Source organism: Protopterus annectens, chromosome 1.part0 (genome assembly GCF_019279795.1).
Source record: "Protopterus annectens isolate FY-2018-M chromosome 1.part0, PAN1.0, whole genome shotgun sequence".
Classification (NCBI taxonomy): Eukaryota; Metazoa; Chordata; order Ceratodontiformes; family Protopteridae; genus Protopterus; species Protopterus annectens.
Window position 1 is genome coordinate 386,455,727 of NC_056725.1, and position 16,373 is coordinate 386,472,099.

General features: G+C 43.0%; 1 protein-coding gene across 1 annotated transcript in view; it reads right to left on the reverse strand.

Moving 5' to 3' along the window:
• Positions 1-7,292: 7,292 nt before the first annotated feature.
• The window catches only part of SOCS5 (suppressor of cytokine signaling 5), a 135,967-nt gene continuing 126,886 nt past the window's right edge, over positions 7,293-16,373 (reverse strand). Inside the window, exon 3 of the mRNA XM_044060255.1 lies at positions 7,293-9,495. Coding sequence (XP_043916190.1) covers positions 7,869-9,479 — 1,611 coding nt within the window. The 5' untranslated portion in view covers positions 9,480-9,495 and the 3' untranslated portion in view covers positions 7,293-7,868. The remainder of the gene's footprint in view (positions 9,496-16,373) is intronic.

Consider the following 16,373-nt stretch of genomic DNA (forward strand, 5'->3'; position numbering starts at 1 on the left):
TTGGAACCGTTTTCTAAAAATCCATGAAGGATTGCCCTAGCAAATCCCGCTCTAGATTTGGAAATGTGGTCCAGTCTATAATGTTTGGTAACGGTATGGACAAAAGTCCATGTAGCGGCCTCTAAAATAGAGACAGTGTCCAGTCCCCTTGAAGAAGGTTCCAGATGAAGCCACAGCTCTAGTAGAATGAGCCTTAATTTTGGATCTTAGATGTTTTCCATGGTAAGTGTAGTAGAAAGTAATGGCCCTGGAAATCCAGGCAGAAATAGTTTGTTTTATCACTGCTTTTCCCAGTGTCCTGGGATGAAAGGAGACAAACAATTGGTCTGATTTCCTAACTGACTTGGTCTTGTCAAGGTAAAATATAAGCTGTCTGTGAACATCAAGGGAATGCAAGACTCTCTCACTGTCATTCTGTGGATGTGGGAAGAAGGTGGGCAGATAAATGGCTTGGTTTAAGGATAACTCATTGACTACATGAGGCATGAAGGTAGGATTGGTCCTAAGAGTCCAACACTTGTGGAAGGTAAGAAAAGGAGGAATAGCCATGAGGGCCTGTAGCTCTGACACTCTTTTGGCTGATGTAAAGGCTACCAGTAGTACGGTTTTCCAAGTACATTGTTTCAGAGAAGCCTTAGACGCTGGTTCAAAGGGGGCTACCATGAGCTTCTCTAAAACATAGTTCAAGTCCCATGGTGGTGGAACAGGCTTCCTAGGGAGCCTGAGATGCAGTACTCCCTTTAGGAATAACTTTGCAGGTAGCCAAAATGCCGAAGGGGGATCTAGACACATACAAGCTGAAATAGCAGCAAGGTGGGCATTAACAGAGGAATAAGACAACCTTGTCGGCAAGAGTTCACACAAATATGACAGTACCAAGGGAACATCACCTTGAAATGGGTCCAATTGTCTTTGTAGACTATGTCCAGGAACACATCCCTGTGAAGCATCCACTTGTGGGATTATGACATGGATCTGATCAAGGTGTCTGCCTGAGTGTTTTGAGCTGAAGGGACATATACTGCCTGGAGAGTGACTCCCTGCTGGGTCTCCAGCTCCCAAACTTGGAGGGTGTGCAAGTCTGCACAGCAAGTAAGATTTTGTTCCCCCATGCTTGTTAACATACCACAGAAATGTACTGTTGTCTGTGAACAATTTTAGGGGACCCTGCTTTAGGGCATGTTGGAAGGCTTTCAGAGCAAATAAAATTGCTCTTACTTCCCTGATATTGATATGCTCCCATCGGAAGGATTCTGACCAAGTACCCTGTACTCTCAGGGTGCCCATGGCCGCTCCCCAACTCACATCTGAGGCATCTGCGTGCATCTCCTGAATGGGGAAGACTTATAAGGGGAGCCCAGATAGACCTTGGGTACCACTGCAATATTATGTGGAACCTTGAAAATGGCAACACTGGAATAATGGATGCCATATGACCCAAAAGTCTGAGTTATTGCCTGTCTGTAAAGGTAGTGGCTTGGAGGACAAAGAACAGGTGCTGCTTCACGTTTTCCACCTTTTGGAGGTGGAAGGAATGCCCTCATTACATCAGTCCTTATTGTGCAGCCAAGGAACACTTGGTCTTTTGAGGGGGGGGGGGGGTTAGACGGGACTTGAGGTAACTGACTTTTATTTCGGTGCTTGCAGGACTGATATGACTGTTTGTAGATGGCACTGTAGGGACCAGAAACATTCTGCCTGAATCAGTTTGTCCAGGTATGGGAAGATTTGAATCCCTTCAGTCCTACAATAGGCAATTACTGGAGCCAAGCACTTGGTGAATACCCTTAGTGCTGTAGAGAGTCCAAAGGGCAAAGTAGAGAACTGAAAGTGTGAGGAATCCACAGAGAAACATAAATATCTCCTGTAGTTGGTCCTTATGGGGATGAGCAGATAAGCACCCTGTATGTCCAAACTGGCTAGTAATCCCTGAGGCATTAACAATGGGAAGAGGATCTGTTGGATAAGCATTGGAAAGCTAGGAACTTGCAGGAAAGGACTGAGGTGGGAAAGATCCAGGATCGGTCTCCATGGTCCATCCTTTGAGACTAGGAAGAGTCTTGAATAAAAACCCCTTCCCTTTTCCGCCATGGGGACAGGTTGTATTGTCCCTTGAGCGAAAAGGGGGAGTTTTTCTTTGGGTGGCTGAGGAATGCCCCTCAAGGAAGGTGGGGTGATCCAGGTCATGAAATAACCTTTTTTCTGGAATGGACAAGACCCACCTGCTGAGGTAATGCCTTTTCCATACGAAGACAGTGAGAGAGCCTTAGGGACACAGGAATGACATTGAAGGGTTTGGGCAGCAAAGGCTGGTAGTCACAGACTACCTGCCCTGTCCTGAAACTGAGGTTTCTGGGCATGGGTCTGAGTAGGTCTGGAAGGAGCCTGTTGCTTCCTGGTGCTCTTTCTGTCCCCGGAAAGAAGTGGTGGGGCAGAATGTTTTCTGATAAACTGGGTTTTGGAGGGGTAGTTCCTGTGAAATTTGGGAATAGGAGATACAAACAAGTGCTTTAGGTCCTGTAGCTCCTTCCCCTTTTGTTGGAATAACTCAGCCATTTTTGTGCCAAAAAGGGCAGAGTTATCCAGGGGTGCGTCCAGAAGTTTTGCCCTAATGTCGTTGGGCAAAAACTGCAATCTTAACCAAGAATATCTTTTCAGGACTGAAGCAGATGCAGCGGATCAGCAGAAGCTTCAGCAGCATCATAACTGCATCCGACTGAATGCCTTGTGACCTGGGAAGACAGGGAAAGGAGGCTAGAAATTTGTGCCTTAGAAGGAGAGTCAGGGAGGTGTGACAAAAGCATGGTGGCCTGGGCCAACAGGGCTACGGCATACTTTGATATGTGTGCCTGATAAATTAACTGCCCTGCAGGCCAATGTAGAAGTAGTATATACTTTTTTTGCCAATACGCTCCATGGCCTTACTGTCCTTGTCTGTAGGAAGGACAGATATGGAAGGAAGCAGTTTGGAAGGTTTATCCAGCAGAGACAGAGACAGTGCCAGGGTCTGCAACAGGGCATTTGATAATAAATTTGTACCCTTCAAGGACCTTACAGAACCTCCAAGCTTCAGGTGTGGCAATGGACACACCCATTGCCAACACAAATGCTAATATTACACTACATCACTGGGAGTAGGAATTTATTTATAATGCACCTGACATCTACAGATCTAAGGTAACATTCTACAAATGTTTTGTTAATGATTTTTTTTGATTTGGGAAGGTTAATATATGGGACTTGTTGAGTTTGTGAAATATTTGGATAGTACCAACAGTTTTTTTAAATTTAAGCTTAATTGATCTGATGGTGAACTATGCTTCTTGGATGGGAAACTTACAAAGTTAGGAGAAAAGTGCAATCTAATAAATATGCCCATAGGTCCAGCATGCATGCCCCTCATATATTTAAAGGGATAGTAAAAAGTCAACTCCTACGAATAATCAGGCTAAACACTGATGATGCACAGTGTTGTCAACAAATGAATGAAATGAGAGAATATTCTGCTAGACCAGATTTTAAAGCTGGTCTACCTAATAATACCAATAGAAATAGTTCAGGTAGGGAGAATGCTTTGCATTATATTACTACAAATACTGGATGCACTAATCAAGAAAAGGAGATAATTGCTAAAAATTGGGGCATTCTTGAATCTATGCCTGACCTTAAAGGCATTATAGGCAGTAAACCTTTATTTTCTTGTAAGAATTGCCCAAATTTCAAAAGAGAGATTGGTTACAAGGACACATTAACTGTTATAAAAAATGTGTATCTAATAGGATAGGGACTTTTGCATGCTCTGTGTGGCATGTAAATATGTACTAAATGAAGATATTTTTCTACACCCAAGAACAAATAGGAAATTTTATTTTCATTGTTTTTCTACTTGTGACACATCCAATATTATTTATTTGGCCACATGCACCAAGTGTCCATCATTTTATATAGGTAAATCTTCACCTAAACTTAAAGATTGTGTTACTGAACAGTATTCCGAAATAAATAGGGGGGGGTTCAACAGGAATGCATTAGACAAGCATGTGATGGAGACAGGTAATACTCATGTTTTCAAGTTCAGAGTCATGCAGATTTTATACGAGAATTGGAGAGTGGTGACTTGAATAATAAGCTCGAAGTTTGTGAACATCAATGGATTCTATGAATACAGTCTGATCTAGAACCAGGTTTAACTGATAATGTTAGCATCAAACCTGTTTTAAAGAAGAAACAGGCTTGTCTTTACTAGATAACATGTTTTTTACATTATATAGTCTATGAATTACTGCATTATATTATGGTATTTTTTGTGTCTTTAAATGTTACAGGGCTGTGTCAGATGATTATTTGAAATGGCTTTATAAGTCAGCGCTGATGGGAATTTTAATTTAATGCATTGGTAAAAAGTTATTTCACTAGAAAACTCTGCCTGTTTTCTATGTTGCTATTTTACGTGTTGCTTATTACGCTTGTAATAAATATTAGTCTTTTTGGAGTTTCCAAAGCCCGTACATGTTGTTTTTTTGTACTCTGTTTTCTCGGGCTTGGTTTACCTTGTTTTTGTTCTTTTGGTACCTTGTGGAGCGTGTCAGGCCTTCAAGGGGCAGGGGGTTGTGAATCAGGGTTCACAGAGGCTGCACTGAAAGCATCCAAAAAGGCTGGCAAGACAGATGGAATAGCTGAAGGAGCAGGAGTGACCATTTGCAGGAGTTCGTAATATTTTTTTTGACCCAGACATCTCAGTGGAATCCCACTTAAAGAACTCGCTCACTTTAGAGATGGTCTCCACAAAGGTGAGATCCTCCTCTGGGGATGCATAACCAAGGGGAGATGGCAACTGAAGCACATAGGAAAGAGAGTCCTCTGAAGAGGAGTCAGTGGAATCCTCAGCTTCAGGTTGAGGGATGTCTTCAGCCTGAGGCCTAGGGCTAATTAGTGTAGGAGCAATTGGTGGGGGGGCAGGCACAACAAGGCTTAAGGCCATGAATGCATTAAATAAACTCTATGAAAAGGCTTGCCAGTCTGGTTGGCTTTTTGCAGGGGGTGAAACATGCTTGGTCTTCTGCTTCCTTTTCAGGAAGGCCTAGAGGGTGTAAAGCCTAAGGAAGGCCTAGGTCTGGTAAGCTCTGGAGGCGTGGAAGGACCTGTCTCAATAGCTGGTACAAGCAGAGGTTCCCCTGATCGTCGGCAACTGTCTGCGAAACCTCCACGGACGTGCCTTCCACTCTAGGTTCTGCAGCCTCCCAAACAGTACCCGCTATACCCATATTCAGAACGTCCCTCCAGGCTAACATCAGTCACAGGAGGGACATCGGGTGGAGAGGTGCAGCAGTGGATTCAGGCCTAAAACTTTGGCATTTCTAGGTGGCTCAAAAGACTGATGGGCTGGCCCTTCCATATTCAGCACTAAGCGTCTGAGACACTGGTTTTCCAAATAAATGTTGAGGGCGTGCAGATGGCTGCGGAGTGTCTTAGGGATGAAGACCTGACAGGCTTGAGCAGGTTTTATGGTCGTGAGTAGACCCTAAATAGAAAAGGTAGAGGTTGCTGGCATCCTTATTGGGGGGGGGGGGGGTCCTGATGAGCGCACCTGCACTTTCCTTTCCTGGATGACATGAACCTAAACAGACATGCAGTGACCCAAAAGAAACAAATTTAAAAAAACGGCCTCAAAGAGGTACTTATCTTTAAATGTGAAGATCTGACGGCTGCAACGGCAGGAACAGCTGATGTTCGACTGGCAACAGAGAAGTTATGAGGAATGGTATGTGTAGATGTCACTTTTATGGCCCACCCTCCTTCAGCCAACGTCAGATGTCCCACATACCTAGCAGTGACTAGAAGCTTTTGTATACACTGGCCGGATGTTTGGGTAGTACGCAGAGGATAACCCAAGGGTTTAGAATACTGATGAGAATAGAAGGACATCAGACAATACTGAAAAAATTTTGACTGCTGTAACTACTGCTGCGATCATACATGTACAGTAGTGCAGTGGGTGTTAAGGACTGCCCTATTTATTAAATAATTTATAGTGGCATACCCACAACAGGAGAGAGAACATTAGGACTCCCCCAAACAGCAGACTAGCTATAACAACCTGCCAACAGAGAACTAGAATGAGCAGATGAAAAACAAAGTGTAGCCTGCTGTTAAGAATTCTCCTTGAAGTAACACACAACATATCTGTGCCTGATGCAGTCACAGTTCAAGCTGTTAAACTGCCTCACAACTCTTAAAATACAGTTCACAGAAAATACTGCTAAATGCAAATTAACTAACAGAGTTATGTTACATATGAAAAATGCTTACAGTACATACTGTCACCAACTTCCTAAAATTAGACTATTAAAAGCTTAGTAAGTACTGCAGTTTGACAATAAAAACCTAATTTAAGCTTTGTACTGCCTCCTACTGACCAATATGATGCAGTTTAACAGTATTATCATCAGTTTATAAAAAGCGCATACAAAACAGTCCATATTTTACTTGAAACAAAAACAAACAAAGACCTAAAAAACACTGCAAGCAGGTTTATACAGTACTTGGAAATAAGTGTTGGGGTTGCATATAAAACATAACTGCAGTCAAGATATATACTGCTGTTAGATTATTTACTATGAAACAGATGGCAATAAAGCAACTTGGTAACCTTTCCATTTATTCAAAGGACCACGCCTCTCAAATGTGTTTCTGTTTAGTGCAAATCACACACCTTAAGTGTGTTACTTTTTAACTATCTGTACTGGAAACGTTAGTACTCCAGGAACTTTTAACTCCATCCTAACTCTTCAAGTACTTAAATCTCAGAATTCTACATTATGAAAAAGAATTCTGTAAACTTGATTGAAATTAACTTTCTTCAAAGTTTTGTTTGAAATTTAAAGGTGCTTTCTTCTTGCAGCTTACAACACAGGTGAAGAACTTTAAAAATGTCACCAGAAAAGAATATAGTTTATATCAGCCCAGTTTGAAGCAGCATCAAGCTGTAACAAGAACTGGGGCTCAACATATGGGTACATGACAGCACGATAACAGAGCTGCAGTTGTAAGCTAGTTCTAGTCAAATAAAAGGAATTTAATTCATGATGAAATGTCCTTTGATTTCTTTTTAAAGTGCTCATGACTTAAAACATTTAACAAGTGCTCATCCTGTCAGTTTTGGCAGATAACCCAAAATCATCCAGGACTAACTCATATATAAGCTTACATTTCATGAAGAGAGCAGTTGAAAACTAAAGATATGTGAACACATGTAACAGATAAAAACCACAGCTTAGGACATCTACCTGCCATTTATTTACCTATGTGCCACCCTCCCCTTTTTTCTGAAATCTTTGTTTTCCAAGTGCTAGTTAAAGAAATCAGATGATTTTGAGAGTTCATGATGTATTTTAACTTGGTAAGATAAAAATGGAGACGGTGGTTTCTTCCTAAACAGTAAGCAGTCTTATTGTCAAACTAAGAGTTTTGAAATGATTTGTGTAATATGCATTGCACATCAATGATACACACAATAACAATTACTTAAGCACCAGCTACTCTCCTTTCTTTGCATGTGTGCTCCAGGGTTACTGACTGTAACCTGCAGCTTCACAAAAGACAACACAAAATGTACAAATTAGCAGAAAGCTCAGGTACAGATGTACACATGCAATTTCTCGTTTTACTTTGTTTCAAGAAGTTGTAGCAATGAACTACGCATTTAAAAAGCATGTGAAATAATAAAGTTAAAGCACCATTTTGCTATAAACCTAAACACTGCCACATGAACTTCAGTAAAGCATATTTTTGGGAAGTACAACAGAAAAAAAAAAGCTAAAATGTAGTGCAACTACAAGAGCCAGCAAAATCCTAGCATAGTGTTGTTTTCACTTGACCTTCAGTGTTTCCCGTTCCAACCACCGGACCCTAACTTTCTGTTTATAATGATACTCCTTTAGGAACTCCTGCAGTAGGGTTGGCAGTGGAAGTGCATCTATTCCATCATATGTGGTACAGCTACATATTACTGCCCGGCAGTTATGCTGTAGACTAAAAGGGAAAGTCCTGTTAAGGGGTACTGTTAGCAAAGGTTCAAAAAACATGCAGGAGCTGGGGTCTTTATAATGTTCTAAAAGCTTTGTAACTGTGGAGGAGTGGAACACACAAGGGTCATGAGCATCAAAGCTAAAATTATGATTCCACTGCTCTATACGTGCATGCAAGGATCGATTATAACGACGGAAGCTCACAGAAAAAAGGTAGTCCTCCTGAGCAGAATCCCTGAGCAAAAAAGTACCCTCAGGTTTGCCCTCTAAAAGAGCCTCTGCTTCATAACGGTCCATTACACCCCAGTAACAGGGATTAACTGTGATTTGAAGCAGATCAGGTACTAAACAGTGAATGTAGTCAATCTGAGTGTGAACTTTCCAAGGCCCTTGTCGGCTGAAGTTTGCATTACTGTCTCCAGATACCTGGCGCTGTTTCTGCCTACGTGACTGCAAACAGAGTGTTGTTGTGTCCTCCTCAGGGTCACAGTCACTTAAGGACAGAGTACGGCTGTCTCCAGAGAGTTCACTCATCCCAGGAGCTAACTTTGGTCCCAGTTTGTACAACGGATTAACCTGTGCAGTTGCCTCAAATGTATGTATTTGAGCATGAGGGGGGGGATCAACCCCTTCTTCAATACTAAGCCTTCGTCTCTCCCGGAGTCGGTCTTCTTCATCTTCTGTAGAAACGAAGGAAGGATCAAATGTATCAAAAAAAGTTGAATGTGGGCTCACTGGAGCTGTATGCTGTTTAATCAAGTGCCATTTTTGAGCCAGATCTGATCCAGCAGGAAAAGGACATTTTTCAAGCATCAGTTCAGACAAGTGGATCTTTCTTTTATTTGAAACGAAAGACCTTGCATGTCTATTATAAGTTCGAATTGGGAAACAAAGCCCAATAGTATCTTGTAAACGTTGTCGTACAGAATGCCCTGCTACAGCAGTCCTGGTGGACATGTTATCCATATCATGAACTGAGCTGACACCATATCTCCTTTCTCTTCTTTGTAACCCACTTCTTGTTCTGGTAAGCCATCTGTCTGAGTCCAATGAGCTCTGTAGTTTTGTAGAGCAGGAGTGCTTTTTCTTACCACCCCATGGAGCATGTCGAGAATAAGAGTCCCTTCGTACAAGTCTAGACCCTGTAGTGCTACAAAAATCTTCACTTTCTTTATCTAAAGATACTTCAACAATCTGTGGGGTGTTGGAAACGCAGTTATGATTCCGCCTTCTCACTGAATTTTGTGAAGGGTTTACAGCTAAACTGACATTGTTTCTCAAGGGTTTATACACATGATGTGATTGATCAGAGGGACTAGTGCTTTTATCTTTAGCAGGACTACAACTATTTGTACCAACATCAACATCTTCACTTCTGTTTTCACCTTCATGGCTAAAGAAATTCTGGCACTTGTACTTTAAGCTGTTCCACATCTTCCCAAATTTATCCATGGATTAAAACAGGCACCTAGATTTAAAAAGAAATGCATCAGAAATCTCAGCAAACTTGGCAATATTAATGTCTGATGTAAAAGAAAAAACAAGTAAAGATAAAATTTTAAAAACTCAAATAAATGCAGAAAAATACCTTTCAAAACACACTACACAGTACAAAACAGTCTTTAAGCCTTTATTACAAAATAAAGACAAAATTGTTTAAGTGCCTCATTGTTATGGTAGATTCTTAAAACACAGATAAGCAGGATGAAAGTGTTTCTTCAGGATTACAACTTATAAAGAATGGAAGAGTCTCACCCCAAAAAAATGGTGCACAGGAAATGCTTCTAGTATGCATAACCCACGCTTAACCCTACAAATATTAGGTGGATGATGCAAGGAAAACAATTGGTGGAGCTGTAACCAGGTAGGTTAGGGTAGGTATCCAATGAAGGGTACCCCAAATGCCAAACCAGCCAGTGTTGGATGGTCTCTTGCCAGGTCCAAAGACATCCCATGGGAAATAGTCAGTACCAAGGCTGTATAAGTAACCCTTTAGCAAGTCTGCCAATGTGGGACCAGCTGGTGTCAAGAAGGGACTGATAGCAGGAATCCCAGATGCCAGCCAAGCCAGGGTACATGAGGCAGACAGAAAAATATGTGGAAACACTGGTGTTTTGTCACCCGCACAAAAGAACACAGGAGTTTTGAAATGTTATTTAAACCAAAAGGCAAGGAAGTACACTCATGAGGAATTGACATGCCCACCTCTCAGAGAATTGAGAGAGGGAAGGGATTAGAGCAATCGACCATCAATAAACTTGAGGAAAAAAGTTGGAAATTTCCTCCAAGACTAAGTAGAAGGAAGGGAGAACCTAGACTTGGCGGGAAATGGAACTAATGCCCTCAAAATGGGAAAGAAAGCAATGTAGGAGATGCTGGTTGCTCAATGAAATGGTCAACAACCACCATAATAACAGAAGAACCTTATGTTAAAAAGCCTGGCATATCTACACAAAATGACCGAATGACCAACAGAAAAACAAAGCCAATTGATTACCAAGCAGGAGTATAAAAGGGGAAAATGCAGAAATGAGAGACAAGCCAACTTAAAGATCCAACCAAGTTGGAGGCCTAAACTGCTAACACCGGAATATAAAAACAACCAGTATGTACAACACTATTAAGAGTCATCCATAAGGCAACAAAGCTTGATAATAAAGGCAAACAACAAGCAAGGAGCAAAAAGAAAAGTGGGAAAGAAGATCATCACACAGAGGAGAAAAGGTTTAAAAAGTCAAGTCGGCACTAGCCTAAAGGCAGAATGCCTTAAATGAAGGGAAAGGTACCTGTTAATACAAATATAAGTTACACAGGGGGTGGGGGGGCTCAATAGTGAGGTAGGTCACCCATCTACACTCAAAATCTCTAAACTAAAGATGGAAAGGGAAATCTCTTAAAATTCAGCTACAGGTATCATGGGATGGAGAGATGACTGTGTAGACAGGGAAAGTTGTACTCGATGAGCACAGTGTGTGTGGTATGTACAGTCCTTTCTGTAAGAAAAACTGAATCTCATCAGATTACAAAGAACTGCAGATACTGGTTATACTCTTCCCCCCACTCCCTTCTTTACGTCCAACTCATTTAATAGAACTGATATCCTATGGCTATAATGCCCCCTTTAATACTTTAAAGTAGTTCTACATTTCTATTTCATGCAAGCCAAGCCAGCAAGTTGGGCACTGTATACAAACAGTTTGATTATATGGAACTTATAGGGGTCTATATTATCTCGCCGAAATGGCAATACAGCAAATGCAGTTTCAGCATCACGTAAACATCAGTCCAACACTTACACTTCCAGAACATAGATTTTTTCCAAGGGAACAAAAAAATCATTAGTCCAACCACACAAAACACCATACCCAACATTACAAAGTGAAGGGCTGTGCCCCCTCACCCCCCCCCCAAAGTACTGTTGTGTACACTTACCATAAATATAGATGTTCAAGTGTATTCACTGTTGCAGCCATTACATTTGGGTTGTCTGCCTGCAGGTAGCCCTCAGCCGGCCAGAATACCAGAGTCTTGGATTCCTGCATTGGATGCTGTCTCTTCTTCCATGACATCAGGTCGTCAGGGGTATAAAACATGCAGCCAATGCCATTACATCAGTTTTTCTTGCCCCAGATGTCAGGTGCCCCCACAATGGGAAGCAATTATATGTTATGTTACACCTCCATCAAAAAGCAAATACACCAGAAAGCTTTAAACAGGAAAGAAAGGTAGAGCCAAGAGAAGTCAGGGGGCTGGAGGGAGGGTAACCAGGACTGCAACAGTGAATACACTCGAACATCTACATTTATGGTAAGTGTACACAACTGTACTATGTTCTTCGTGTTTCACTGTTGCAGTCATTACACTTGGGTTGATTCCCAAAGCTAAGGAAGGGAGGAGGAGGAAGTTAGAGGGCATTAGGGCCAGCTATTAAGTCCTGCAAGACTGCAGTGGCAAAACCAGCTCTGGATTTAGAAAAAATAGGCACGTGGTAATGCTTGGTGAAGGTAGGTACAGAGCTCCAGGTAGCAGCTTCTAGGATGTCCCTGGTAAGGACTCCTCTGAGAAAGGCTGTAGAGGTAGATGCAGCCCTGGTGGTATGTGATCTTACCCCCTGTGGGGTAGGTTTTCCATGGTGCTTATAGCAGAAATGAATTCAATGGGCTATCCATTTAGAAATGGTTTGCTTTGAAATGGCCTTCCCCTCTGCCCCTGCGGCAAAGCCAACTAGCAGCTGTTCAGATTTTCTGACAGGCTTAGTCCTGTCCAAATAAAATCCAAGTTTTCTGTGCACGTCCAAAGAGTGCAGTATTCGTTCCCGTTTTGTGGATTCAGGAAAAGGGTAGGCAAATGAATGGACTGATTCAGGGCCACACTAGACACCACCTTGGTCATAAAGGAAGGATTAGTCCTGAAGGAAAACCTGTCTGCATGGAAGATAATGAAGGGCTCCACTGCCATGAGGACCTGTAAATCAGACACTCTTCTCGCTGAAGTGATGGCTAGAAGAAAGGCTGTTTTCCAAGAAAGGAATTTCAACTCTGCAGTCGCACCTGGTTCAAATGGAGGGAGAGTGAGGTTTTCCAAAACAAAGTTAAGGTCCCAGACTGGAGTAGGGGACCGCCTGGGGGGGGGGGGGTCTTAAATTTTTAGCTCCTCTGAGGAATTGCTTTAGCAGGGGGTGAGAGAAGAGGGGTGGTTCAGTATATGCTGAAATGGCAGAGGCATGAACTTTAATTGACGAGAAGGATAGGCCCTTGTGGAGCACTTCTGTTAAGTACTGAAGAATATGAGGTAAGCTGGGCACCGTTGTGCCCATTCCCTGAGTTTGGCTCCAAGAACAGTATCTTTTTCCATTTATCAGCATAAGATTTTCTAGTACTAGGCCTCCTTGCTTCCAGAATTACATCTAACACCTGCTTACTGAGGGATGCTATTGGAGAGCTCAAGGAATTAGCCACACTGCAAGGTTCAGGGTTTGAAGCTGAGGGTGCAGAATCTGTCCCGCCTGCCTGGACAGCAGGGAAGGTGTCTGAGGTAGGTGCCATGGCTCCAGCAGTATCATGCTGTGCAAGAGGGGGTACCAGTGCTGGCGAGTCCAGTCTGGTGCAATCAGTACTGTCCTTGGCTTGTCCTGTTTGATCTTTAGCAGAACCTTCGAGAGGAAAGGCAGTGGGGGAAAGGCATAAACCGAGAAACTTTCCCAGGTAAAGGACAAGGATTCCACTTTCCAAGCTTGACTGTGGGAAGTCCTTCTGCAGAATTTGTCCAATTGGTAGTTCTGAGGGAAGGCAAATAGGTCTATCTCTGGAGCCCCCATTTGTTCCTCAAGAGGTTGAATATTTTTGGTTCCAGTTTCCATTCGTGTGGGTCCAGGAGATTTCTGCTTAGGTCGTCTGCCAGTGAATTTAGCTTGCCTGAGAGGAATTGAGCTTGCAGGTGCACATCATAGCTCAAGGCTGTGTTCCACAAAGCCATGGCTAGTCTGCACAGAGGGTACGAGTGGGTTCCCCCCTGCTTGTTTATGTACCACATAACTGTAGTGTTGTCTGTCTTTTCCAATAATTGTCCTGGAAGGATGTGGTCTTTGAAGGCTGTCAGGGAATTCTGTATAGCTAACATTTCTTTTGGGTTGATGTGCAGGTGCACCACCTGACTCGGATTCCATTTGCCCTGAATGCACTGCCTTGCCAAGTGAGCCCCCCATGCTTAGTCTGATGCATCTGTTGTTAGGGTTTGGGTGGCAGGGGGTAGAGTGAAAGGAAGCCCCTTGTAGTAGCAGGCCTCTTCCCACCAAAGGAACTCTGTCTTTATACAAGGAATGACAGGAATAATTGATTCCAGGTCCTGAGAATGTTAACACCATAGGCTTTTTAGATACCATTGTAGTTTCCTCATACGCAGTCTTGCATATGGACTTAGTAGAATGCAAGAGGCCATGAACCCCACGGCTTGCAAAATTTTCCTTGCAGATAGCTGGGTCTTTGTGGCCAATAGTTTGAAGTGGGTTGTCAAATAAACTTGCTTCTCTGCAGTGAGGTAAGCCATCTGGGAAGTTGTGTTCTTGCTCCCAGCAATACAATCTTTTGGCGGGGTACTATGTGAGATTTCTTTTTGTTTATGGTGTACCCCAGTGAGTTTAGAAGTTTCTTTACGAATGCCAGATGTTTTAATAGCAAGTCCTGGCTTTCTGCCTGAATTAGGCAATCGTCCAGGTATGGGTAATATTTGAATATTTCTCTTACTGCAAAATGCAATGGCTGGAGCTAGACACTTGTGAATACCCTGGGCGCAGTAGATAAGCTAACGGGAAGTGCAGAGAACTGATGGTGCATGGAGCCTGCCCTGAAGGGTAGGTATTTCCTGCAAGATTCCCTTATTGGAATGTGCAGGTAAGCTTCCTTTAAGTCTAAGGTTGCCAACCAGGCATCTTTGCCTAGCATAGGAAGCAGCTGTTGAAGTGTTAGCATTCTGAATTTTGGGATTACCAAAAAGGTGTTTAGAATAGAGAGGTCTAAGATAAGATGCCAGGAGCGGTCTTTTCTGGGTACCAGGAAAAGTCTTGAGTAAAAACCTTGTCCCCTTTCTTCTACTGGGACAGGCTGAATAGCCCTGATACTTAGAAGAGAGAGAACCTGCTGTTCAGCCTCTGCCCACTGATTTGGGGGTAGGTCTGGCCAACCGTTTCAGGTTGGTAGGCTGTGGAAATGGAATCTGTATTCTTGGAAAACTATATTTAAAACCCATTTGTCCTGGGTACTGAGTTCCCAGTTTTTGCATGCAGGGCGAGCTTTCCTCCTAAGAGAGCAGGCAGGTGAGCACGGCTTGGAAGGGTTAAGGTTAATTCATTGTGACATTTTTCCGTAGGGGGGGTATCTTACTACTTCCTGCTTTGGAAGTGGGAGCCCCCCCACTGCTTAGGCCTGTGCAGAGCCTGAGACTGTAACCTAGGTGGTCTGCTGTTCCTGGGTTTGGACCGAGAAGGCCTGGAAGAGACAGGAAAGGACCTATTCTTTGAAGGCCAATGCCTACTAAATCTGGGAGGCTGTACTTGCAGAATCTTTAACAGTTTGCATAGATTTAGCTTTTTCCTCTATCTTTTTGAAGACGACTTCTGCTTTGTTGCCAAACAGGCGGTCTTGGTTTAAGGGAGCATTGAGTAATTTAGCTTTAGCATGATCTGGCAAGTTTTACTCCTTAAGCCAAGCATGCCTTCTACGTACAGACCCAGTGACAGCAGCCCTGCAAGATGCTTCTAAAGAGTCAAAACCACATTGCAAAGTATGTTTACCAACTTGTTCAGCAGAATGCATTAAATCCTGTAATTCTTTGTGTTCAGCACAGACAGGAATCAACATCATTTTCTGTTTAAGTAGTCCCATAATATGCTGCTGGTACTTTAACATATGAAACTGGCAATTTAAAGCTCTAATGGCCAAAGTAGCAGAAGTGTATACCTTCTTACCCCATCTGTCCACGGCTCTACAATCTCTATCAGAAGGGGTAGGATTTTTGGCAGCAGTAGCCTTAATGCCCTTTGGTCCTTGGGAAATGGCCTCTGGATCCACAGTAGGATTCTTGAAGAGGAAAGTACAGTTTTGTACCTACCATAAATGTAGATGTTCGAGTGCTCATACAGCTGCATCAGTCATAACAGATGGGTTATCCTGCCGTCAGGCGGGTCCTCGGTCGGCCGAATTACAAAGTCTAGGTCCGGCGTCGGTTGTTGTCGCTTCTTCCCTGATGTCAGTGCGGCAGGGGTATAAAAGAGCCAGCCGATGCCATCTTCTTCAGTTTTTCTTGCCCCAGATGTCAGGTGCCCCCAGAAGGAAGGCAAAACATAAACTTATGTAATCATGCAATATAGAATAATCAAAAAACAGTAGTTGCAAGCAAATACACCATAAAAGAATACCCCAAATAGGTTGTATGAGAAGGTGTTTGTCATAAGGCCTGTCCTAAGAGGGGATGGAGGGGGGGGGGGGGGACCTGGACTGCAGCTGTATGAACACTCTACATCTACATTTATGGTAGGTACAAAACTGTACTATGTTCATCGTGCATACAGCTGCAGTCATAACAGATGGGAAGAATCCCAAAGCTAAGTAGTAGGGGTGGCAGGCACTAAGAGGAACTAGGAGGAGCAAGGATGCCCTGCAAGACAGCTGTGGCAAATCCCGCTCTAGATTTAGAGTAAAGTGGAAGGTGATAGTGTTTGGAGAAAGTGTGCACTGAACTCCAAGTGGCTGCTTCCAAAATGTCCTTGGTAGGAACCCCCCTGAGGAAAGCTGCAGAGGTAGCTGTGGCCCTTGTGGAGTTGGATCTGATGCTTGAAGGCACAGCTTTTCC